The following is a 25,004-nucleotide window of genomic DNA, read 5'->3' as shown; positions in this document are numbered from 1 at the left end:
TGTCCATCAGAGTTGCAGTTGTACACTGGGTGGTCAGAGCCAGGAGCAAGAAGAGACAGGAGGCCACTAAGGCTGACCAGTGAGCGAGCTGTACAGGGAAGATGAGCAGAGGCACAAAGGAGTCCACCGTGGATCTGTCTCTGTCAGTGAGTCCCTCCAGCATGAGGAGTCACGTGGCAGGCCCTCCCACTGCCAGAGGAGGTAGTTGTTAGGCAGCCCGAACCGAGGACTCCTCACTCCCTCGTTCCTACTCCCTCCTGCTGCCCAGTCCTCCTCACTCATCTTTTTCAAACCCGCAACCTCCTGCTATCTCCAGTGCTCCCTGCACCCTCAGAGAGAGGTGGACATTTCAGCATACATTAAGCACCTGCTGTGTGCATAGCACCTGCTGACCCTGGCCACCATAAAAGAAACAGGAAGAGAAGCTCAGGCCCCCACAGGAAAGTCTGCCAGGTGGAACTTCTAAGAGCTGTTCCCAAGCCACCCCCTCACCACCCACTAGGATCCGTCGCTGTTTAAAACCCAAATTCTAGTCCTTGTGGTGGATTCCATGGTGGCCCCCAAAAGATATTCTCACCTTCCAGAATCTGCGAATGTGACCTTATTTGACAAGGGTCTTTGAGTTATAATTAAGACAAGACTCATGAAGTGAGGCCACCCTCCTGGATTTTCCAGGAAGGCCGCAGATCCACCAACAGCTTCCTTTTTAGAGCAGAAGAGGAGACGTGACAGGCAGAGGAGAGGCCGTATGAACACGGGAGCAGGACTGGGTGATGCGGCCAGAAGCCATTTACGATCATGATGCCGGTGCACAGAGAGGCGAAGTGACTCGCCCAGGGTCACACAGCCTCTGAGGATGGGTCAGTGCCCCGGTGCTCACCTTGCCCCGAGTTGCAGGTTCCGTGTCCTGAAAATCCTTCGGCTAAGAGCTTGCCACTTTACTGCTTGGCAACAGTGCTGTGCTTCCTTCTTCCGTAGATTTAGCCCCTCCTCTCTGCCCAGCTGCTAGGAAACTCGAATCAGCACTGACACTCAAGGCACAGCCGGGGTGCCACCCTCGTGGCCGGCCACCAATTATGTTTTCCTCCCCATGAAGGGGCCTGAGTTTTCCATTTTATCATTAATGATAGCCTGCTCCTTTCCAGAGAGAACGTGGGAGGAGACATACACCAGAGACAGAGCAGTGAGGCCGACACTGGAACTAAAATGCTAGGCCACAGAAAACAGATTGTAAAGGCTGACCAGAGAGGCAACAGAGGCTGTGATTAAGCTTCGAGGCAGCCAGGGCGGAAGAGGAAGTCTGATCTGTTATTATCTGCAGGAAGCACACCATTTTCTCTGTGGGAACAAGGGTCCCCCTTATTATAAATTCTAATGACATTTGCTCACAGGGGCCTGGACAAGGGAACGCTGAGCGATGATTATGTCCTGAAAAGCCATTTCTTGCCACGAAAGCACAGCATCTTTCATGTGCCCGTGCTGAAGGCACGCACCAAGGACGCTCGGGAGGGACAGTCCTCCAGAGAGGCCCACGTGGTCCCGGGACCCACACTGTCCCAGGGCAGGTCAGTCCCACCAGGCCCGACTAGACAGCTCGGCCCTCCAAGGGCTTCGGCTTGTGAGGAACTGGCTGTTCCTTGAGGGCAGGAGCCACCTCTGACCCAGCATCTCCACAACTGAGATGGTGGGCAAGGCGGGCAGAGGGTGGCCGAGAAGGTGCCCGGGCCTGCCCAGCGCGGCAGACTTTCTCCTGATCTCTGCCCTCCCCGTCAGGACAGATAGCGGGGCCCTAGTTGCGGTCACTAACGTGGGCACTCACCATGGCTCCGAGGTCAACAGGAAGCGCGCAGGTCCTCATCCCGAGTCCACCCCCCATGTTGGGGACACACCCTCTCCTTGCCGGTCCCCTCTGCTGGCTGGACCCCAGAGGTGGGGGTGGTGGGTCAGCCTGGACCAAACTTGCCCATCAGCCTGTGGAGCAAGAAGGCAGAAAAGGCCGAGCCCCCGATTCCGTGGCACCGATTCCAGTCCTGGGGTGCTCCTGCGGCGCCGTCGTGGGAGAGGAAACGGAGCTTCTCTCCAGTTGGAGCCGCTGTGATGTTTGGTGTCTAATGCAGCGGGCGAACAGAGAGCCTAGGGAATAGCCTGGTGACTAGCAACTCGGGTGACAGGCCTCAGCCCTTGCCCTGCGCCCTGGGTTCAACTCCACGGCCGCCCCCAGGCTGTCCCGCGACCAGCAGTGCCCGCAGGAGAGCTTCCCGCGTGGCTGGTCACTCGACCCAGGTTTTTCACTCCTTACCTCCTCCCGGGGCAGCCCCACGAGGGCCCCCTGCAGGCGCTCTCCTGGCGGGACGGGCTGCCCGGGGGGGACGACATGCCTGAGAAGCCGCCCCGGAGTCGAGGCTCAGACCCCCAGGCCTGAGGGACCAGTTGTGACAGATGTCAGAGGGACGCCCCGGCACTGTCAAAGGAGACCAGCTGCAGGAAGGGAAGGGAGAGCCAGGGAGGCCCCCGAGAACAGAGACGGGGCCTGCCCGCCCTCCACTACCTTCCAGCGAGTTCTTAAAAAAAATCACAAAACAGGTGAAGACACAGCCCTGCCAGGGTCGCTGTGGACACAGGAGGCTCCGGCGGCCAGAGGACCACCCGGAGACCGCCCAGCAGCTGCTGGCCCTCCGTGACCTGCCTGAGCCGGCCTGTGGCGGGGTGTCCGCGCCCGCTGCTGAGCCGCCCTCACGGCCCCCCAGCTTCAAGGGAGGGGCAGCGAGCCCAGGGCAGCCGGAGCAGTGGCAACGAAGCTGGAGCCTTGTTTTAGACACTACGGCCCAGAGCAGGCCCTCGGTCAGTGACAGGGCGACGGGCCCTCCGCTCCTGCACCCTCCAGCCCTGCAGAAAGCATCCAGTCTGCGGCCCCTACTGGCTCTGGGGAGGGCGGCGCCTGGCTTTGTGGCCTCCAGAGTACACAGGGCACGAGAAACAGGAAGGACAGGACCCCAGGGCCTGCGCCTCGCACCGCAGGGCAGCTGCTCGCTGGTTTCCTCTCAGGGCAGGGAGGAGAATTCTCTTCTCCTGGCACCATCAGAAGGGCTGGCTGTCCTCGCTCCTGCAGGTCTTCGGGTTGATTTTCCCACTTCTAGAGATAACACCCCTTACCTCCTACCCCCGCCCCCCTCCTCCGGCTCCCCCTCTCTCCTCTGTCCACCCCTACCCTCCACCCTCTGTCCACCCCTACCCTCCACCTTCTGTCCACCCCTACCCTCCACCCTCTGTCCACCCCTACCCTCCCCCCTCTGCCCACCCCACCCACCCCTGCCTCGGGCCCAGGGCTCTCTGGTGGAAAGTGGAAGTAGATGGGGTGATCCTGTCTCCCTTTACCACCACACCCCTTGAATCTCCCCCAAAAGCACATTTACTTCATATGCAAATATCCGCCCGAAGTGTTTGCATAAAAGGGAATTACCTCTTCTGAAAAGAACCAGTTAAAACTCTGACTGACTTGGACTTTCCCTGGTTTCCCTAGGAATGCACCTAAAGACGTGGGCGTTTCCAAGACAGGGGCACCCACAGAGCCCGGCTCCTGCCCTGGGGCTCCCACTAGGTCCCAGCAGCTCCTTCCCCAGGGATCGCCCCACTCCACCTTCCCTCTCATACCTCACACCCCACTCCAGCAGCTCTGACTAGCGTCCCAGGCTGTGATGGGGGTGGGGGTCGGCTCCTGCCTCCTGCACTTACTAGGCGAGGGGGATTAGCTGGGGGCGGGGGGTGGGGGGTGGGGGGGCCTGGGACAGGGAGAGGAATCTCCCCTGCTCCTTTCCTTTCCAGGACTCCCACTAGAGGGAGCGAGAGACCCGCCGCTTGCTCTCAGGTGGCTCCAGCCGAGATGAGCTGAGCCTCTTCCAGGGACAAGAAAGAAGTTTTGATGAAAGAGATTGTGCGAAGAGCATTTCCACACCTGCAAGGTGCCTGCTCTGCCCCAGCAGGCTCCAGGTCCCCACTATCCCGTCCAAAATCCTGGACTCATCCTGGTTCCCCCGCCAGCAGGATTCAAGTGCAGAAGAGTCCCTTCCTGGGCGGCATCACTGATGCAGACCTTCCCTCTGAAGAAACAAGGGCCCTCAGCTCCCCAGCCCACTTTCAGGGGGCTGGATAGTGTCTAGGAGGGAGTTTGTGCTGAGGCCCTCTCACTCCCACCCACTGCGTAAGGAGGGGAGGGGACGTAATGGAAAGTTCCAGTTGGCCAAGGGGCCCAGAGGCTGGTGAGGACTGGCTGACCTCAGGGGAGGAGATGGGGGGGTGAGGCTGGAGCTCAGAGGGGATGGGGTGCCTCTTAACTGACTCCCTGGTGGCAGTAGACAGAGGTCTTCCCTCCCTGAGGTTGGGGGACACAAGGAACGGGAGGCACTGCCGCCTTCTAAGCAACTGTCAGGGGAGAGTGAGTGAGGCCGGGGCCCTCGGAGGTCTCCCAGCAAGCCGTTCTCTCTCGGGGACACACCTGAGTTTATGCCTCCCCGCGCCACCTGTGTGACTGGGGGTTGCTCCCTCCTCCAGGGATGGGTTCCAGGGCGGGCCTACAAGACCATGCCCACAGCCCGCCAGTTATGGGGTCAGGATAGGGATGTGACCATTCTGGGTCAAGGAGCATTTGCTGTGGGCTCCTTGGAAAGCAGCTTCATCGCCCTCCTGGCAGAGCTCCCCGCCTCTAAGCCTCTCCCACCTGGTCTCTCCGGGGCCTTGACTGGGAAGCCGCAGCCCCGGAGCGGCTGTGTCCCTTTGGGCCACGAGAGGGCACCACCGCCATAATAAAGGGGCAGCAGCCTTTCCAGGCCTCGGCCCGCTGAGCTGCCGTCAAATCAGCCCTGAAGTCCATCCTTCCTCGGCACTGGTCAGTTGTCTGAGCTGATCAACCCCCTTCACTGCTTAAGACGAGGTGAGTAAGGTGCGTCCTTGCAAATGAAAGCCTCCTGCTAACTCTGGGTGCTTCTCCTGGTGGGTTCCCCAGCTCTCCCTACCTCCCACCCCTGAGACGCGCCGCTGGGCTAGTCCTGAGGCCACAGAGAGCCAGGCAGAAACGCCACTGAGTGCCAAGTGCCATGGCCCTGCTGTGCCCAGGGTATCGAGCGGAGATGCAGGAGCTGTGTGCCCAGGAGAGGGGCGGGGCCGCAGAACTCTGCGCCTGGGGCTCTGCGGGGGACACAGGGCTCCAGGCTGCAGGACCCGGAGCCCAGGCTGAAGGCAGGAGAGAATAAAGGTTGGTGGGAGCGGCAGGAAGCTGGGGTGGCTGGAACAGAGGTGCGTGGGGGACAAGAGAAAAGGCGAGGCTGGACGGTGAGCGCCATGGCCAGGAGAGAGGGATGGGCAGTGGTGACGGCTGTCCCTCTCGAGATCTCCCTCGGGCCGCAGCCCGTCCTACGCCCACCCCGCGCGCCTCCGCCAGGTGCTCGCACATTTCTGGGAGTGAAGACACTTTTTGCTGGAGAAAAATAAAGGGGCTGGCGTGCGTTTACAGTCTCGCCTCCCCCCATCCCGTGATGGAGGGGAATCTCAGGGACGATGCCTCTGGTTCGAAAACACATCTCCTCGCGGCTGCCTCTGTGCTGCGAGCAGCGCCGCGCAAGCTCCTCTTCCAATGGAGCTGACATTTGAGCAGATGGCTCAGGCGGAGAAGTTTCCGGCTAATACGGTAGCGCGCCTCACAAGCACCCGGCCAAGAAGGAGGCAAGTCTACCTTCAGCCGGGCTGTGGTTTTGCAAGGAAGGGTTCAAAGTCCTGAAAAGAGGAAGGTTCCAGAGGCTGTCGAGTGCCAGCAAAGCAGCTGTCGCTGGGGTGAAGGAGTCACGAGCTCGGGAGGAGACTCCAGCAGGGAAGAGCGGAAGAGACCCCAGAGGCACCCCTGTGCAGAGCAGGGGCCCTGGTGAGAGGCCCCTCCCCGGACGCCACCTGAAGGTTGGGCGGCAGATTGGCCCCCGGTGGTGGCCGCAAGACAATCCTGCGGAACAGCGGGGATCAGCACTAGAATACATCTTGGGCCTCTGGAGAAGTTCGGTTTGCTCTGGACAGAGGGGGCAGGGGAGGAGGGAACCTAGTGTCAGGGAGAAGCTGCCCCTCGAGCTGGTCACCTGTGAACCCTGGGAAGAGACGAGCCAGTGGACACGCAACCTGAGGACGCTGCCTGGCCTCCGCTGTCCCTGGAACAGAGGGCACCCCACCGCCTGTGACCACCGGCCTTTCTGGGTGACTCTGGTTGGCTGGAGCATGTTGCTCAGGGGCTTCCCAAGAAAGCAAAGGAGGGGCTGGGGCCTCTCACCCATTCACTCATCAGGGCCAGGAGACACCCACATTCTGGGAGCTTCCTGATCGCCTGGGGTCACCGAGGCGCCTCATTCCCTGGGCCTTCTTGGTTTGGTTTTTTTGCCGTGTGTTTGGTTTGCTTCTCCCCCCAACACACACCCCCCTTCTTGCTGCCTGTGTCTCAACTGCACAGAGATGCTCAGCTCTCATCAGGAGCAGCCACCCCCCGGGGCCCTCCCCCATGTTCCATGGACCTCACTCCCTGGCCTTTGCTCAGGGGTCATCTTCTCAGTGACCCCCTCCTTGACAAGTCCACGGTCAGCCGTCCCCCTGCACTCTCTGCACGCCCCTCCCTGTTCTGCTTCTCTCCATAGCACTTGTTACCCCGTAATGATTTAAATTGTGTCCCCCCAAAGGAGCTTTGTTAAAGTAGTATAACTACTTAAAACGGGGTCCTACTAGAAGAGGGGACCCCTAACCCACCATGACTAGTGTCTTCATAAGAGCAGAATTTGGAGCCAGAAACACGCAGGAGAAGGCCACGGGACAAAGGAGTCAGAGAGGGGGACTGTGCCGTGTGAGCAAGCAGACCCCAGAAGCAGGGGAGCGCAAGGAAGGGCTCCCCGACACGGTGCAGAGGGAGCGTGGCCCTGCTGCCACCCTACGTGGCTGGCTTCCAGAACTGAGAGAGAATAACTTCCTGTTGTTTCACGCCGCCCTTGGTGCTTGAGGGAAGGGCGGATGACCCCTCCAAATACCACCCTTGAATTCCACTCCAGCACCTGCTCTCCAGCCTGCCTGAGTTACCTGCACCCCACACTTGAACTGCAGGTGCTCGATAAGTCTCTGTGGAACCGACGGATGAAGCCACGTGGTCTCCGGAGCCAGGAGAGGGCTGGGCTACAGAGCCTGGAGCAGAGGCCTAGAGCTGGGAGGACTGGTGGTGGTGTGGGGGGGGCCAGGGGGTGCTGGCACAGGACCCTCAGAGAGAGGCAAGATGGGGCGGGCAAATACGTCCCTGAGGGTGCTCATGGGGAAGTGGGGGTGCCTGAAGGCAAACCCCACGGCACTCCAGAGCCCAGGCTCCCCTCTGATGTCCACACCACCTCAGAGCTGCCCGGAGGGAGGTGGCATGGGGTGGGGGTGAGGCGGAGGGGGGAGGAGGGAGAGGAAGGAAGGAGGGAAGGAGAAAAAACCAAGTGGACAGTGAGCTTTTGCTCACCCAGTTCCAGGCGCTGGACCCAGTTCCATTCTGGAGCCCCCGGTCTCAGCCTCCCCTCTCCGTGGCACCAGCTTCTGCGGGAGCTCTCCCGGGGGAGCTCTCCCAGAGGCGCTCTCAGCAGAGAGGACTGACTGAGCGGCGCACAGCTGGGGGCGCAGGGAGGGGGCCGCTGAGAACAGAAAGCGGGAGCTGGCAAGGTGGCGGGTGGGCGGGGAGCCTGGCACACCTGAAGCTCGAGCCCCCCCCCACAGCGCCCCGTGCATGGCTTCTCCTGGCGGGCTTGAGCCTCACAATAAACTGCTGACCCGGAGGAAAGAAGGGAGAACTGGAAAGCGGCTTCCAGCGACCACGTGAGGGCTGCAGATCGTGACCCCACAACTAAAGCAGAATCCGGGCGGAGGCGGGGTGGGGGTGGCGAGGGCCGAGGCGGACAGGAGGCGCCCACGTGGACAGCACGCACGGCGGAGTCTTGGAAGAGGCTGGCCGCAAAGACACGGCGAGATTCGGGGTGGTAACTGGAGGCGCCGGGCGAGGGGAGGGCTATTTTAAGGTGGAAGAAACCTGAGCGTGTTTCAAAGCTGGAGCCAGCAGAGCAGGAGTGAGGAAAGGACGGCAGCGAGGGAGGGACAGCATCCCCAGGCGAGGGCGGGGTGGGGGGAGCACACATCCCCTGGGGCCAGACACCCTCACTGCAGCAGAGGGAGCTTGGGGTCCTTGTCTCCAGGCGTCTCTTTCCTGTGAGAAGTGGGGGGGCGGGCATCTGAGCAGAGTGTGGCCTGTGGGGGCGGCGTGGTGCGGGGGGCGCAGTTCAGCACCGGGAGAGAGAGCCGAGAGCCGGCTGGTGCCCGGGCAGGGCGTGGCCAGGGTCCAGTGGGCCTGGCGACTGTTCTTGCTGCCACCAGTCTGCCGCGGCTGTGATGTTCCTCAGAGGCACTCGGCAGCCCAAGTGCAAGTTCAGGGAGGTAACACCGCAGCCATCCAGGGTGGAGGCCCTGCCAGGAGGGAGCCACGGAAGAGTGAAGCGAACAAATGGGCAAGAGCGTGACTGAGATAAGGCTCCGGGGCATCTACACCGGAGGGGGAGGGCCCGCGGGAGAGGGGAAGAGGTGGACAAGGTCAAGAGACCATTGTAAAAATGTCCGGCTGCGCAGGTTGAATGAAGCGGGAGCCAGAGGCAGCAGCTCTGAGCTGTGTCAAGGACAGCCGGGCGTCACAGGGCAGGCGTGTGGCTGAGGCCAGCCCTCCAGCAGGACTGGGGACGCAGACATCCACTGGCCTGGAAAGAGGGGGCTTCTTTGAGTGTGCTTGTTCCGTGTTTTCTGGATTTGTGTTGCTGAGGGGAGCCTGAGGGGAGCCTGGTGGTAAAGCATTCCGAGCACAAAGGCGTGCACTATGAAAACAAACCACCCCTCTCCTTACAAAGGATTTTGTAGGCCCAGAGGCAACCATGACCCACTTTCTTCTGCCCGGGGGCCTCCCCTCTCAGGCTGAGGTCAGAAGTAGGGGAAATTCAGCAAGAAGCCTTCTCCACTTCCCCCCAAAGCCTCGGGCTGCAGGCCCCTCCCCAGCACCCAGCACTGCTGGGACTGCGGCAGTCAAGTCACCCCCTCACTTTGGAGATCCCCGACTCCCAAAATAACCACTCCCCAGCTTTACTCTCACTTCTCGGGGTGCTCCTCCTCCATCTCCTCTCCTGTCCCCTTTTAAGTGGCAGCCTGCATGCTCAGTCTCCTCGTGCTCACGCTGACGCCCCGCCCCACCACGGCTTCGTCTCCGAGAAGGACAGGCCCAACCACAGGCCCACCTGCCAGGGACGGACAGAAGAGCAGAGCAAGCCACAGAAGGGAGGCTCAGAGGCCTCAGACAATGGCCGGCTTGAGGCCAGAGCCACCCTGGGCTTCTCAGCAGAGGCCAATAAATTCCCTTCTGCTCAAGCCAAGTTTTCAGTAAATTCAGACCAAAAAAAGGCCCTGATGGGTGACACATCCCCTCAGGGGGTGGCACCACCGGCCCTCAGTCATTCAGGAGAGGAGCCGGCGCATCCTGCGTCCTTGCTGCCGCCCTCCCCCTCACACCCCACAGCTGACCAAGTCTGAATCCCAAGTTTCACTCGGATCTGCCCCCTTTCTCCCCTTTCTCTCTCATCTGGCCACAGCCGGGCTCGCCGTATCCACCCACAGGCTGTTGCCACCCATACTACCCCGCCCCCCAGTTCCCTAAGATCCAGAGCTTTCCCTGTCACCTCCTGAACCCCCAGTCACCTCGTGGTCTCCAGGGTGAACCCCACCCCTCTCCAGGCAGGTCCCGGCCACTCAGCGGGCCATCTCCCTTCAGCTCTCCCTCTGGCTACCACAGCACTCCACCCCTTTGCACCCCTACTGGAATGTTCTTCCTCCCTGGGGGACTGGTCACTCTCCACTCTTGGCTCTGTCCACACTGGGCACTTCTTCCATCTTTCCTAACTACAGCTTTGTGAGCCCCTCACTACCCGTTAGCTCCTGGGGCCGGGCTCTGTCTTATTCACCTCCTCATCCCCGGCCCCAGAGCGCGTCTGGCACGGAGCAGTCAGCCAGCAAATACTCATGGGAAAGATGAAGGAATGAAGTGTCCCGGGGCAGGCTGGGCGGCTCCCCACGTCTTCTCTGGGGGTGGTCAGGTACAGGACGAGAACAGCAAAGTCACATGACTAATTACAGTGTAGAAAGCCTTTTATCTACGAACAAGAACCTTACTTATTTGAGCGTCACAGTGACATCACCGCCTCCATTTTATGGACAAAGAGCCTGAGGTTCAGGAAGGTTTACAGTCCAGAATTCACACGTCCCCAAATCACTCTCATTTCCAAGCACGCCCAAGCTCGCGACTGAGCAGAGCTCAGCACATGGGTAGCAATGGCAGTGCTGCCCGCACGGGCCGCGGAGGGGCAGCCGAGTGCCGGTGTGGGAGCCACTGCCCCAGATTTGATCTGATCAGATGGGAATAGCCACCAAGGAGGAGAGAGAGGGTCGTGGCTGGGGTTGCTGTGTCAGTATCTGCCAGAAACCATTCAAATGAATGCCAAGAATCAGGAGCTGGCAACACAGTCTGCAGACCCCAAACTTGAATTACCAGCAAATGGAATAACAAACCACAGGAAGTGACGCAGTGTCTTCTGGGGCACCCAAGACCTCCCAATGCGTGACACTGAACCACAGCCCTCAGCAGCCAGGCACTGGCCTGTCAGTCCATGGTCATCTTGTACCAGAGACAGGACACTCAGGTCTTCAGAGGCCCTGTGGGCAGGGACCAGGCAGCATCTGTCACCAAGTGTCCAGGGGGTGTGTCCACTTCAGTACCCAGGACACATGGCAGATGTCTAGGGGGTGGCACACACCTGGAGCGCTGACCTCCCAGGCCCACACACGAGTGCTTCCGGGAGTGAGTGGAGGTGTCATAGGCAGCAGCTGATGCAAGGATGCTTGGGCAGGGGTCACCACGATCCAGGTTCCTCCCGGTCTGTCATCTACACTCATGGATGAAGGGAAGCAGGAGTTCCTGGGTGAGGCGGCCAGAGAGGACTCAGGGAGACAAACACTCACGGCTCGGGAATCTGTAAAAGAGAGCCCCCTGCGTCTGTGCTGGAACAGGAGCCGCGCTACTTGGGAGCCAAGGAGTGGACCGGCTTAGCCCCTGACCGTCCTTCCCAGTCCAGGGTGAAACCCAAGGGCTGGAGGAAGGTTAAGGCAAGATCTCCAGACACCTGTCCTTCCAGCCTTCCCCAAGGACAGCGCTGGATTCCAGAGGCCTGGCTTTACTCCACCGCACCCAGACCTACATCACCCCCCACACACACACTCCCAGCTGGAGCCCCAGAAATGGAGTTGGACCAGCACCCAGTTCCCAATTTTCTAAATTCTTTTCCTTCTCCTCAGTCGGACAGCCTTGACCAAGGTCAGAGTTCCATAGCAAACATCTCAGTATCTTCCCCCAAGAACACGGAGGTCCCCAGCACATACAACACCCCAGCTCTCTGAGCACTGAGCTGAAGACACAGTGAAGGCAGGACGGTGGAAGAAGAAACCCTTTGCCTCCCCCTCCGCTCCTCGCCACCCCCAGCCCTGCCTGGTGTGAGCAGGCCTGGCGCTGGGACACAGGGCTTCCTTCCACAGAATCTCTTTATGCTCCTAACACCACCCAGACCCCAAGAGGCATCATCCTACCTCTGATCTCTCTGCTCTGTCCACTTGGATTTTTTTTTCCTCCATAGATGTATCCAATGACCCTCTGGGCCCAGCTCCTCCCTGAGGTGCAGGCCAGAGAAGCTGGGCCCCACTGGCCTGGGAGATCTGCCAGCATCTGCAGCCTTGCTGCTGGGGAAGCAGGAGCCAGGCAGCAGTGCGGTGGTCTGGGGTTCCAGCCCCAGAAACTTTAAGCCAAACGTGTGTGTGTGTGTGTGTGTGTGTGTGTGTGTGTGTGTGTGTGTGTGTGTGTGAAGGTTCATGCTTTGGGTGATGGGGTCAGATTTTGCATTAGCATCTCAAAGAGAGATGGGAGAGGGGGTGGGGAGGGAGGCAGCAGCGCTTGAGAGGCAACCCTGGGGGGCCTTCTCACTGGAGTATAAGACCCCCACTGAGCTCAATCAGGATCCCCAGGGTCCAGCTCCGGCTCTGACCTCGCTGGACTTGTCCCTGTCTTCTCCCTGAGAGACCCGCGTGCCTCTGAAGGGTTCACACCGACAGGGTCACCCTCCGTCCCAGCCAGGGAGAAGAGAGCGGGCGAAGATGGGAGGAAGGAGAGAAAAGCAGCAGGAGACAGCGGCCAGCCCTGGAGGCAACCAGAGGTGCAGCAGGAGCGCCCACCCCTCCCCAGGACTCAGCACAGGGAGGAGGGCGTGTCCCAGGGCGCAGCTCCACCCAGGCAGCCACAGGCAGACGCACACACCTCATGGCCCGGCCAGCCTGCTCTCCCGGGGGTGGCAACGGCATCCCTGAGGTGAGAAGTCCAGGGCTCAGCGAGGCCAGCGTGGCACGGCTGCCTGGGATTAGCACCAAATCCTGGGCTGCTCTGAGCAGGGATCATAAGTCGGGCTGTGAGACTCACAGCTGTGCAGCTGGGCCCGGCCCAGCCAGCCCCTCTCCAGCCCCTCCAGTGTGCCCACTCCTGCCTCTAGCACTGGGACCCTGCCTCTGCCCCCACAATGGGGGGGAGAGGAAGGAAGCACCCCCCACCAACAGCCCCGCTCACAGACACTTCCCGGGAACCCCTAGGTTCTGCGCTGAGCCTCAGCGAGGGACCTTGGAAGCTTTCTCCACCCGGCCCCAGTGGCCCTGCCTGAGGTAGCTTGGCCTGGAATTACCTTGTCTTCAGGCCACCCAGCCCTTGGCCCCAGATGGCTCCTCTCCTTGTAGACTCAGAGGTAGGAGAGCCAGATGGAGCCCCGCAGCTGGGGATCCTCAGCCCCAGCTTCCTGGAGCAATGTGCTTCTGAGGCGCCCCAGCTGTTAGGAGTCTTGCCACAATCCTCCCCACCCATCCCCCACGCCCCGCAAAGCGCCTCGATCTGGGGCACCTCCCTCCCCCGAACCTGAACAAAGTCTGGGATGGGGGCCCTGGCACACCACCCCTCCCCCTGGGGTCATCTGGGCCCCTGGTTCTGCCCTCAGCAAGACCCACACCCCTATCCCTGCCCACAAGGGCGGTTGGTGAGACCCTCCCTCAGGCGCCCGTCCTGGGAGGGCTTCAGGAAGCACAGGACGGGAGGGAGCCGGAGCCTCCCCCAGCCTGTCTGAGCTTCTGCGGCCCCTCTCCCCTCAGCCTCCGGCGGGATGGGTAGAGCCGAAGGACCACTGAGAACAACCTCAGTGCCGGGGCTGGAGCACGGCGGGGGAGAGGACTGAGAGCAGGAGAGGACGCTGAGGCCCACCGTGGCCCCTGCAGACCCCGCCGGGCTCCTCTCCAATGGCATGGAGAGCTTCCGTTCTAGAAGGAGACACGGGCCCGGCACTCCTGCAGCAGGAGGGGGAGCTGGGGGGGCAGACTTCCCTCTGACACTGGCACACCTGGGGCGGCCAGAGCCCCAGCCTTGGGCTTCCGAGCAGGGGAGGAGCGTGCCCAAGAAGCTGGTTCTGTGCAGCGGCGGCGCCCAGAGAGGGCCCTCAAAGCCAAGGTAAGCACCCCCCACTCAGCGCCCAGTCCCTGAGACCGCGCTCACCTGTGCAGGGGAGCAGGAAGGGAGGGGCGTCTCCTCAGCAGCAGGCCCCGGGCGCAGCCCAGCCCGTTTCCTCACAGCCGGCTGGGCGGGAGTCAGAGGATCGCCTAGAGGCTCCGGCCCTGGGGCTCAGCGGGTTTCTAAGGTGTCCTCCTCGTCGCCCCCACCGGCACCACCTGGATCAGCCTCTCCAGACACTTGCCGCTCCTGGGCCAGCAGCGCAGTCAGGCCCTGGGCGCGGAGGAGGAGGCCGCCGCCTAGGAACAAGACCCCGCAAAGCACCAGCAGCGACAGCACGCCCAGCACCACTGCCTGCACCGTGGCGCGAGGCCCCTCAGGGGGCTCCGGAGGCACCCCGGGCTGGGACTGGTTGCAGCAGGAGCTCAGCCAGGTGGCTCGAGCCGCAGCGCCGGCCTGGGAACCGTTCATGGTATGGCGCCCCGCTTTCCAGATGTGCGCGGCACGGCCAGATGTGTGGGAGCCCGGGCAGCGGGTGGGCGGGCTGGGAAGGGAAGAGGGGCGGATCCCAGGAGCCCTCCACCCCCACCCTTCAGGCCGAGCCGCTGGCCCTTCCTACACAAAGGGCTCCTCCAGAGTGGGCTGTGACCACACTTGGGGCTGGAGACTTTCTCCTCAGCCCAAAGGCCCACACACCAGTGTGTTCAAATCTGGCCCGAGCTTGCGGCCAAACCCAGGAGTCTTGTCCTCCCTCTGCCTTGACCGAAGTGAAGACCTGGGCCCGGGGAAGTCGGGCAGGAGGCGGGGCAGGAGGGGCAGACTCTCCCCTGCTCTGAAGTCCCCAGGGTTGGGGCTCCAACTACCCCAGCTGTGCCAGGATGTGCCACTGATTTTGAGTGTGCTTGTGCAAAAATGAGTGCAAGTGACCAAAGCTGCATCCTAGTAAAGAGCCCTGAAGAGATGGCTCATGCCCCACCCCAGGCGCTGCCAGCGGCCGTGCAGTCCCAGCCGGCAGGGGCCGGAGCACGCAAGCGCGAGCCCCATTCCTGGACTCGGACTCTGGGTCAGAGCACGACACGGCCCAAGTGTCCACAGGAGCAGGAGACAAATGGGCAGCCTCCAGGACCTGCGTGACGGGTGTTCACACTCGTCCAATACCCCACTTGAGAGCCTCCAGGGCTGGACAAGCAGCCAGCGCCTCCTGGACTGCAGCAGAGGTGGGGCAGAGCATGGCAGGGGGTTCAAGGCCCACGCCCTTTCCTTCCTTCCGGCCCCAGAGGTCGAGGAGATGTATTTACAAGCCAATGGGAAAGCGCGGCTGGGAGCCACAGTCTTAACCCTGAGCATGTCAGTTCCCCACCGCAGGGAAATCAGTGCCAAGACAGATGATGTTACTGTCCTTGTCACGGGAGCTGGCTGCCAGCTGGGTGTCTCACGGTGGAGCCAGGGTGTGAGAGCAGAGCAGAGCCTGGTTGTAGAAAAGTTGAATGTCTGGGGAAGCTGCAAAGGAGGGGAAACCCTCCTGTCCGAGTCTCTGGCAAATACCCACAGCAACCTGAAATTCTCTCTTTAAAAGCCACTGCCAAGGGGTTAAGTCTCAGCACTAGGAAGCTGTCCGCAGCCATTGCAGCACAAGTTCGATCCCCAGCCAGGGAGCAGCCCACATGGCGCAGCAGGCCTCTCCTGACTTGCCCGCTGCTCCCCTCAGCAGTGTGTTTCATTCACTCCACCTGTTCTGCTCCCCACTCTGTCTCTGGTGAATCCTCTCACCAACCCACCCCCCACCTCTGGCCTGCACCCCAGCTCTTGTGTGCATTAATAAAATAAAAATCTTAGAAGTAAATAAATAAAAGTCATTGCCAGCAAACACCTGTCCTCCCTCAATCAAGCCCTCATCAGGGACTCTCTGAAGACTCGGGAGAGGAAAGCCCCCTCTGCAGCGCAGCAGGTCAGGGTCACACACACCAGCAAAGACTTGCTGGGAACAGGTTTCCCCATGTCCATCCCCCTGAGAACTTTCTGAGTTCTCCAGTTCTCTGATGCCCAAGAGACCAAGGACATCATAAAACGCATCAGGAAATACATGGCCAGAGGGACTTGGAATGAGGAAAATGTACAAACACTTGCTGGCCATGCTAGCCAGCTACCCTGCCCAGGACCAAGGGCCAAGCCACGCTCCCCTCCCATTTCTCAGCACCCGTCCCCACACCGTTAGAAGCCCCCGAGATGTACCGAAAAGCATTGCAAATATGGAATGAATCAATTAAAAGCACAGAGTGGAGTTCACTGATCTTGAGCATGTTTGTGTAGAAATGAGTACAAGTTTTCACAGCTACACCTGTGCAGGCAGGGCTAGCTCCCCCTAGAAGTGTCTCCAGATGCCAGTCTCAAGCTCTAATTTCTCTCCCAAGACACCCAATGAAATAACTTTTCAGGCGCACATAGGTGCACACAGGGGCCTGTGTGCATTTTATGAGCACGAAGAAGACATTCTCTGGGGCTGTCATGAAGACCAAGTCATCTAAAGGCCAGGAGGCCATGGATTCCTTACAAAGGCAGACGAAAGCTCAGTCACATCCTCACATCCAAAAGCAACTGACCTTAATCCCCCGTGGGACTCACCGTGGCCCACCTGGATGGGGAACGCTTGTGTGACTGTCACCCCGAGCAGAAAGCAGTCAGCTTTACTCCGATCCGCCCACTCCCCTCCGGCTGGAATAATGTCAATACACACCTATGTCCTCCCAGAAAGCATTGGTGTGTCACAGGAGAACACACACCAGAGGGAGCTGGCTCAACCCAAACTCACATTCTCAACTTTATTCGCCATCTGAGCCATGGCTCTTCCTTACAGTGGAGAAGGAAGGGGTACCACCACCGGGGGTGTGGAGGACAGTACAGGCCAGACTTGACCGTCAGCAAAGGTTAAGAGGATGACCCGAGATTGGTCATCCAGGGGTGGCTCCTTCCAAGTCTCCTCAAGGACTCAGAGCAAGTTCCAGCGCCCCAAGAACGTAACAGTGCCAGCCCCAGAGGCTGGGGTCTAGGAGCCAACAAGGAGCACCCAAAGGCCCCAGCCAGGCCTAGAGGGCAAGAGTGTCTTTGATGAGCCTGCGCATGGTTGTGGTGACGGAGGTGCCCAGGGCATCAGTGATCTGGAAGGAGATCTTGTAGAGGTAGGGCTGCACATCCCGCAGGCCCGTGTCAAACACGTTGTCCACCTCCGACTGCGTGGGCATCTTGGGCAGGTACTCGTGCCGGTTCATCACCTCCACGATGTTGATGATCTTCTCACAAAGCTTCTCGCCCACCTTCTCCCGGCAGATCTGCCGCTCCTGCTCCGTGGCCAGGGCTACCACGTGCACCTTGACTGTCCACACTTCCCAAGGGATGCACTCGTCTGAGAAAGGCCAGCGAGACTTCTTCTTCTGGTAGAATTCTAAGGACATCTGCCCCAGCCCATCGCCACCTGAGTTTCGCAGCGCATCCTGGGGAAGAAGGGTGACAGGGATGAAACCAGACTCCGAGTTCTCACCCGGGGAGTGCCTGCTTCCGCCACCCCAGGGAATTACGCTCTCCTGGCTCTGCTCATCCCTCAGCAAGGGCAGAGAACAATACCCACAGAGGACAAGGCGAGTGAAAGGACAGAGCAAGTGCCAGCCTAAAACTGAGTGGTTGGAGCAAACCTAACTGTCCTCGCCCGGCTGCTCCGGCGTTGTACAGACGCATGACTCAACCTGAGCCGAGCACTTTACCACAGAATCCCACGGGCTTCTCTCAACCCCTCTGGGAGGCAGGTAGGCCACCTCCACTTGAGATAAAAAGAGGCTCAGAAGAGTAAGGTAACTTGCCAAAAGTCCCAGGTCAGTGAGCGGCCGTGCCAAGGTTTGAATCAGACTCAGATTTCAAAATCTTTGCTTTTCGCCTTTACGCGAAAGCCCTTCTCCTTCCAGAATCCCCCACACGAGAGGAAAACTGACTGCTTTTCTACTTTTAGGCCCCCACCTTCATCATATTCGCAAAAATCACCCTCCAAGGCCTCCACCCCAGTAAATCCTCTTTGCCTTCCCACCGCCAATTAAACACAAGCCTCCCACTTCGTTCATGTGACGACAGCTTAAACTCAGTTTCGAAAACAGAGAGGGGCCGGCAAAGCCCAGTGACTCTTTTTACAAAGGAAGCCAAGGACAGAAGGGGGAAGAGACATGGACCACAGACCAGACCTAGTCCCTGGGGCTCCCTCTTCTCTTTTGATAAGCAAATGGGACCAAATTCTGCCTATCCTGGGGGGGGGAATCCTTGGGAGGGGGTCCCCTCATTCCTGTCCTAGGACAGCTGGGACCCTGAAGCACCCTTCCATCTGAGTCAGGGCCAAGCCAGAGTGTAAGGATACTCCCTCAATCCTGACTGCCCTCCCAGGGAATAAGCAGATAAACCAAGCTCGCCTGACTTAACTGATAGCAGTAACGGCCCACACTTCAAAGCTCACTATGCGCCAAACTGTTTCAAGCACGTCACGTATTTGACTAAGCCCACTGTCCCTGCAACCTCTGCGGTGAGTCCAGTGATCATTCCCACTTCACGCACAGGGAAACAGAGGCCCAGAGGCATGGAGTCTCTTGCCCAAGGGCACACACTGGCGCGTGGTAGTCTTTACTCCGCAGTGCCTGTCTCATGGGCTCCTGAAGACAGAGGGCTGAGCAGCACAGCCTCCCTTGAAGAGGGACCTGGAAACTTCTTGTAAACTTGCTCCTTCTGGGCTTGGGGGGTGGTGGGCCACAGGTGAGTGCTTTGGGGAGGGCCACCCCACACTGGCAAGCTCCTACAATAAGCACACAGTGCCTGACAGCATAGAGGAGCTCCAGACAGACAGATGACCCTCCTCCTCTGGCCCGAGATTAGTACCTTAAAAAAAGTTGCCTTGGGTCTCCTTGGCGGCGCAAGGGGTCAAGTCTCAGCACTGTGAAGCTATCAGCAGCCACTGCAGCATGAGTTTGATCTCCCGGCCAGGGAGCTACCCACATGGCGCAGCAGACCTCTCCTGCCTCGCCCTCTACTCCCCACTCTGTCTCTGGTGAATCCTTCCTCTCACTCCACCCCACCCGCACCTCTGGCCTGCACCCCAGCTCTTGTATGCATAAATAAATAAATCTTTTTTAAAAAAAGTTGCCATTGTTATTTTAAAATTTAAAGATGCCCCACTTGTTGAAAGAGCGAGGCAGTGCTACCTGAACAAAGCAGGGTAAAACACTGCACTCCCGTTCTGATCTAAGTGCACTGTGGCGGGTGTCTGCCAGACCCATCTCCACACCCACACAGGCACGAACAAACATGGACGGCCAGGCCCAGCAGCCCTCCCTTTCAGGGAGTTCTGCCCAGGAAGGGCTCAGAAGGTGAGGGTAAACGTGGGAGCAGAAGCAGGTAGAAGGTCAAGACCACTGGGACAATGACCAACTGCCTGCCGAGCCTGCAAGGGCTTCCTACTCACCTTTCCCAGGTTTTTTCTACAAGGGCCTCACATTCCCACCCCGCACCTCCCCAATACAGACAGACAGCCACACACACGCAGGCTCCGCCCTCAAAGAGCTCTGAGCAAACCTGTTTATTAGAACCTGAAAGAACCCAACACACACACCCAGAAAAATGAGCTGGCTGGCACTTGGGGTCCACTTGTCACCCACTGTGCCATCCCCCTACCTTGAATTCGCCGACAACCTTGCGCAGGGCGCGGTCCAGCTCCTCAGAGGAGACGCGAACATAAGTGAAGTCAATGAAGTCACAGTCAACGTCCTGGGTGCCCACGGTGCCGATGGAGTAGGTGCCCTCCTTCTTGTAGTGGAACTTGCCGGTGCTGCGGTGCAGGAGCACCGTGTGCAGCACGGCCAGCATGGCCTCCTCCACCTGCCGCCCCTCCACCGACACCTCCAGCACCTCCGAGCGACAGTTCATCCTGCAGCCAGCGGCCCACGGCACAGCAAAGCTCAGATTAAAGTGCTTCACCCCAACAGGGGTTACCCTGCAAGAGAAGCCCAGGTCAGAACGCGGACACCTTCTGAACGATCTGTACCATGTCCTTCTAGACCCTTCAAACCTTCCAGACCCAATCCAGCCCCTGCTCCCATGGCCTTGTCTGCATTTCAGTGGCACATACTCTCAGAAATATTATTAGGTTGAGAGAGGGGAGACCTTCAAATTACCAATCCAAACAGCGGGCTAAAGCCGGAATTCCATTCTGGCATTTCGTGCGGCTTATAGAAAATGCTCGCTGTGCAAGAGCTGCCAGCCACTGGCCAGTCAAAGACAAGCACAGCCCCGCCCCTAAGAAGCCACCAGGGAAGGAGAGACAAGCAGGTAAATGCTACCATTCCCACAGCGGGGAGAGCACAACATGGAAAGAGAAAAAGCAGAACGGAATCTGACTTCCCAAGACCTCGAATGACCGAGTTAAGGAAGTCAGACTCTGTCTTGAGGACAATGAGGAGTCCATGCATCACTGGCGAGATCAAGTCTGTGCTGCAAAATTAACTCTGGCTCAAGGAAAACCAATGGCTCCTAAGTTCTTTGGGGTCACAAACGGCAATGAAAAAGGCAGTGAAAGTTATTAAGACTGGGCTTTAAAACCTGACTGACACCTGCACAAACACACCAAATCTTGCCTATTTCCAGGGTCCTCCAAGACTCTCGGGTTAGGACTTGCAGATTCAGGCAGAAAGTCTGTGCGAGCGCATGTTAGAGGGCACTACAGGAGAAGCAGTGGGGCGGATGGGGTGCAGGGCAGTGTGGAGGTTTTCATGCCCACCAGTCCTAGGTTTGAATCCCAACTGTCCTCCCTCTGCTCTATGACTCAACCTTTCTGAGTCTGATTTCTGATGCATAAATTTGGCTTGTTGTGAGAATTAATGAAACTAACATCTGCAAAATACTCTAGCAAAGTCATTAAGAACAATGACTCTACAGTCAGACAACCTGGGTTGCAGCCCCAGCTCTGCCATTTGCTTACTGGAATCTTGGGCAAGCCAGTTAATTCCTATGAGCTCAGTCTCCCCGTCTACTAAAAGTGGACAGCAATAACAACCATCGTGAAAGGAGTCGATGAGTTAGCATCTGTAAGGACTTAAAGCAGTACGTGGCACATAGTAAACAGTAAATATCAGCTGCTGTAATCTGGTATTATAATGTTATTGCTGAGATGACAGAGGTTACACTCCAGCACTGGAGGAGCCAGGGGAAGGAAAGAAGAGACTTGAGAACTAGAACTTGGTAAGTCACCGAACATGAGCCTGGGGGAGAGTGGCTAGTTGGGTCCAGCTTACACACCGTCCCTGACAGGGGATTCATCACCTGTCACAGCAGACTACTTCATCTTTACACTGCTCTACTGAGTCATTCCTTCTACCAAAACCTTCTGCTTCAGTCCACGAGTCTTAGCTTTGATGTCAGGAGCCACGTAGAGGAAATCTCAACCCTTTCCCACAAAGGAGCCTTCCAGATACTCAGAGGTAACTTTTCTATCACCACCCTCACTCCTACTACAAGTTAAAGGTCTCCAGTCCCCATAAACTGGTCAGTTCCACATCATGTCTGATCTGCTTGGGATCCTGGCAGCAGAGTGTTTTTCCATCTGTGTCCAGGCCCCTGCAACAGCAGCTCAGCACAACACAGGGCAGCAATTTGCAGGCGGCTCAGAGAGGGTGCTGGCTCTTCCCCTCCGGAGGCAAGCAATGGGGTCCATCTGCACCACCTGAGCTACCAGTCACCTTCTCACAGGTATTGTCCTGTGCCTCCCACTAGGCAGTTCCTTGACAGCAGAGACTAAAATCCAACTCATCACCATAAACACAGTTCCTGGAACCTACCCCAACATAACTGCTAATTCCTACACTGCTCTCTAAGCTACCGCCAAGGGCTGCGGGACAGCTTCCTTCCACACTCTCAGATGGAAGATGAGCAGGGATCTCTCGCTCATGTCCGCCTCCAGATTAACTCCATGGAGCAGCTCTGTCCAGCTCCCCTTTCTCCCACAACTGCCTCCCTTTTATGCGCCCCACACACCTTCACATAGGCCACCTCTCTGATCACTTCTGGCCCAAGCCCAGGCTCTTCCCCTCGTCTGCAGAGCTATTCTGGGATCCAGCCCTCCAGGATGTCGGCACTGACCAACCCCAGCCTCCTTCCCAGAGCAGCCAGCTTTGGTCTGGGATGAGCTGGTCTGTCCCTCCACCCTCACCCCTACCTCTGGTGAGCAGAAGGCCCGTCAAGTCCCACCCTGGGCTCCCCCCAGCCCAAGCCTGCCGAGCTCAGGGGCGGAGGCCCTCGCAGAGCCAGGCTGGCAGCCAGGGCACCCCAGCCCCACCAGGCGCGGAGGGGATGGGGCGCGGGGCGGCTCAGGCTCGGCTCTCGCCCTGCCTCCTCCTCCCCGCGCCCAGGTCCAGCCCCCGCCGCACGCCCGACCTCCGCGGCCAGAGCCGCGCCAAAAGCAGGAGCAGCAGCTGCCGGGCCCGGCCTCGGGCGCCTCGGCGGGGCGCAGGGAGACACCCCGCCCGCGCCCCGGTTCTCCCCCCGCCACTTCCCGCGACCCTCCCCGCCCCGGAACAGGGGCGGCGCCCGGCCCGCGGGCGTCTCGGGAGCGGGGCCCCGGGGGCGAGGCCGGCCAGGGCCCCCCCGGCTGGAGCGACTCCCTACCTGCCCGAGCCCCCGTCCGGGCCCCGCAGGCCGCGCAGCGCCCTCCGCCCGGACGCGCGAGCACACGCAGGAGGCGGCGCCGGCGCCGGAAGCCGCGCCCCGCCCCGCCCCCCGCCGGCCGCCCCCACCGCGCCCGCCTCGGCGGGGGGGCGCGTGCGGGGAGCCGAGCCCCGGCACCGGCGCGGCCGCCTGGGGGCTCCCGCCCACGCCAGGGGACACGCGGAGGCCGTGCCGCCCCGCCGCCCGTGTGCCACCCCTGTCCCCTCGCTGGGCCTCGGGTTCGCAGGTGCGGGGGCGAGACGCCCCCCCGGCTTGGGCAAGTCCATCCCGCCCACCACCGAGACGTGTTGTGTTTCGGCCGCGGCGCCGCCTTCCGCCATAGAGACGCGCGGGCAGGAGCGGCCGCGGGCGCGGCGCCGCCTCCCTCGGCCGGGAGGAGTCATCGCCGCGAGCCCGCCCGCCCGCGGGCAGACGGGGTGGGTGGCCCCCGCAGGAAGGGGCGCGGGTGCCCGGGGACGAGGGCGTGCTGCTCGGGAGGGGCCCTGGAGGGGAGCCCAGGCCTGGGTGCTGCAGATGCCGAGCGGATGGCAAAACTGGGGTTCTTGAGCCTCCCCAGTGGCGCAGCGGGTTGAGCTCAGCGCTGTGAAGCTGTCCGCAGCCTCTGCAGCGCAGGTTCAATTCCCGGCCGGCCAGGGAGAGTCCCACCTGGCACAGCAGACCTCTCCTGTCTTGTCCGCTGCTCCCCTTAGCAGTGTTTTTTTAAAAAAAAAAATTTAAAATAAATAAATAAATAAAAGAATACTGGGGTTCTCCCCATATGCCTAAGAGACAGCATCCCTGGTCCCTCAAAGATGCTGGAGGAGGGGCCGAGCCTGCCTCTGTTGTCTTCATGCGGGGTCACTGCCCTGCCGTGACCCATCTCGGGGGTTCTTGCGAGGCTCGTAATTCTGTCCTTGCGTCCTGGGTGACCCTTGACGTCATTCATCCTTTCTGATGTCCTTCTCCGTAAACGGGGAGACGTTGCAATGCTCACAGGAGAGAATTCCTATGAAAAACTTTTGTGAAGTGGAAGGTGTGCATGCCTTTCACTGCTGTGTCATCCCTGAGAGTGTGTTCCGTTCTCCTTGTGGGTTGTAGGCTCGGGGTAGACAGGTTTGTCCTGTGTTCTGTTAATGTCTGCTGAAGCTGACACGCTCCCAACATCAACAGGAGGCACTCTTGAGTTGTTTACATGGGGATTAAGAGCCATTCCCTAACACACCCTTTCTCTCCCGGAATAATAATAGGTAACATTTATTGAGTGAAACGGAAAGGCCATGGTCCCAAGTGACTCCTGTATCTATCTGTCTTATCTATCTGCCTATCTATCGAGAAATTTCAGCCTCATACCAATAAATGCTGTGAAGTAGGTGAAGAAATTAACCCTGGAAGAGGTTCAATAACTTGCCCTCTGCCACTCAGTAAGTGGCAGAGTCTGGAGTTCAAATGCAGCCGTCCTTACCACAACAGAAACTCTCTCTGGTTTCTCCACCCCACCCCTGCACGATCTCTCTCCACTACAGCCCACCCAGTATCTGCTCTCTGGTAGGAAAATAGCTTGATTTGTAGCCTGTGCCGATTTTTACCATGGCCCATGTCAGTAGAATGCCTGAATAGAATAAAAGGACTCATCTTCCCACAAGTAAAGGAACTGGCCCTTTCTGACGGCCTTTAATCTGGGGTGTGGGTTTTGTCATGGCTTCACATTTGAATTGAAACATCTGCTTTTCCTGGGTCTCCCTGTTCTTCAGAATTTGGAACGACTCACCTGGTTCTCAGCATTTGGACTTTGAGGGGAACTACATCATCAACTCATTAGCTTTCCAGCTTACTGACTAAGGATCTAGAGACTTGCCAGCCTCCATAACCATGTAAGCCAGGTCCTCGTAACATCTCTGTCTCTCTTCCAATGTATATGTGTGTGTGTATATATGTGAGTGTGTGTGTGTGTGTGTGTGTGTGTGTGTGTACATCCATTTAGGAACCTAGTATATTTGCCAAGACCAAAACCATACGACACTCTTTCCTCCTTCCACTCATCTTTCTACCCACTCTTGTCCCTACTCCAAAACTCACCTCTCTGGGGATCCTTTCCTGCCTAAGAGGGAGGCTGGGCCCTCTCACCTCTCATCTCAGGCCCCATTACTGGCCAGTCCTTGCTTATCACCCCTCCCTGATTCCTCACAGAGCCGTTCTCACTGCATCTCAGACCCTGGGTCCTAAGCCCCTCTAGCTCTATCAGGAAGGGAAGGTCTAGATCAAAAAGAGTGAGACTGTGTAGAATAAATTCCCCATCCTATAGCCATGATAATCAAACATGATGGTCCGTTCATTTATGCAACACAACTGTAACTGTCCACATGCCCTGCCCATGGCATTCCAAGGTGGGCAAGTCACAATCCTGGCCCTGGGGGAGCTCAGAGTCTTACAGAGGAGATGGACCAGGAGATGGACCTGGACATGAACACATGACAGGTGGCGTGAAACAAATAGCTGGTTTTTCAGGGGCCAGAGAGATGGAGGCCCTTGCTGTCATCCCGGAGAGATCCCCACGGCCTAGAATAGAAAGTGAGAGAAGAGAAGAGAGAAGATACCTAAGTGCTGCCTCATCAAGTTGGGATGAGATTGG

At 59.1% G+C, this 25,004-nt stretch overlaps 1 protein-coding gene across 1 annotated transcript; it reads right to left on the bottom strand.

Moving 5' to 3' along the window:
* Nucleotides 1–15,905: 15,905 nt before the first annotated feature.
* Nucleotides 15,906–22,389, bottom strand: ATG101 (autophagy related 101). Its single transcript, XM_037514778.2, has 3 exons — nt 22,337–22,389; nt 19,352–19,670; nt 15,906–17,142 (listed from the first exon to the last, which is right to left on the bottom strand). The coding sequence occupies exons 2-3, from the start codon at nt 19,601–19,603 to the stop codon at nt 16,738–16,740; spliced, it is 657 nt and encodes a 218-aa protein (XP_037370675.1). The 5' UTR covers nt 19,604–19,670; nt 22,337–22,389; the 3' UTR covers nt 15,906–16,737.
* Nucleotides 22,390–25,004: the final 2,615 nt, after the last annotated feature.

Source organism: Talpa occidentalis, unplaced genomic scaffold (assembly GCF_014898055.3).
Source record: "Talpa occidentalis isolate TD23 unplaced genomic scaffold, MPIMG_talOcc4v2.1 talOcc4.16, whole genome shotgun sequence".
Taxonomy (NCBI): domain Eukaryota; kingdom Metazoa; phylum Chordata; class Mammalia; order Eulipotyphla; family Talpidae; genus Talpa; species Talpa occidentalis.
Note: the sequence above shows the minus strand (reverse complement) of the source record. Positions and strands in the feature narration are given on the sequence as shown.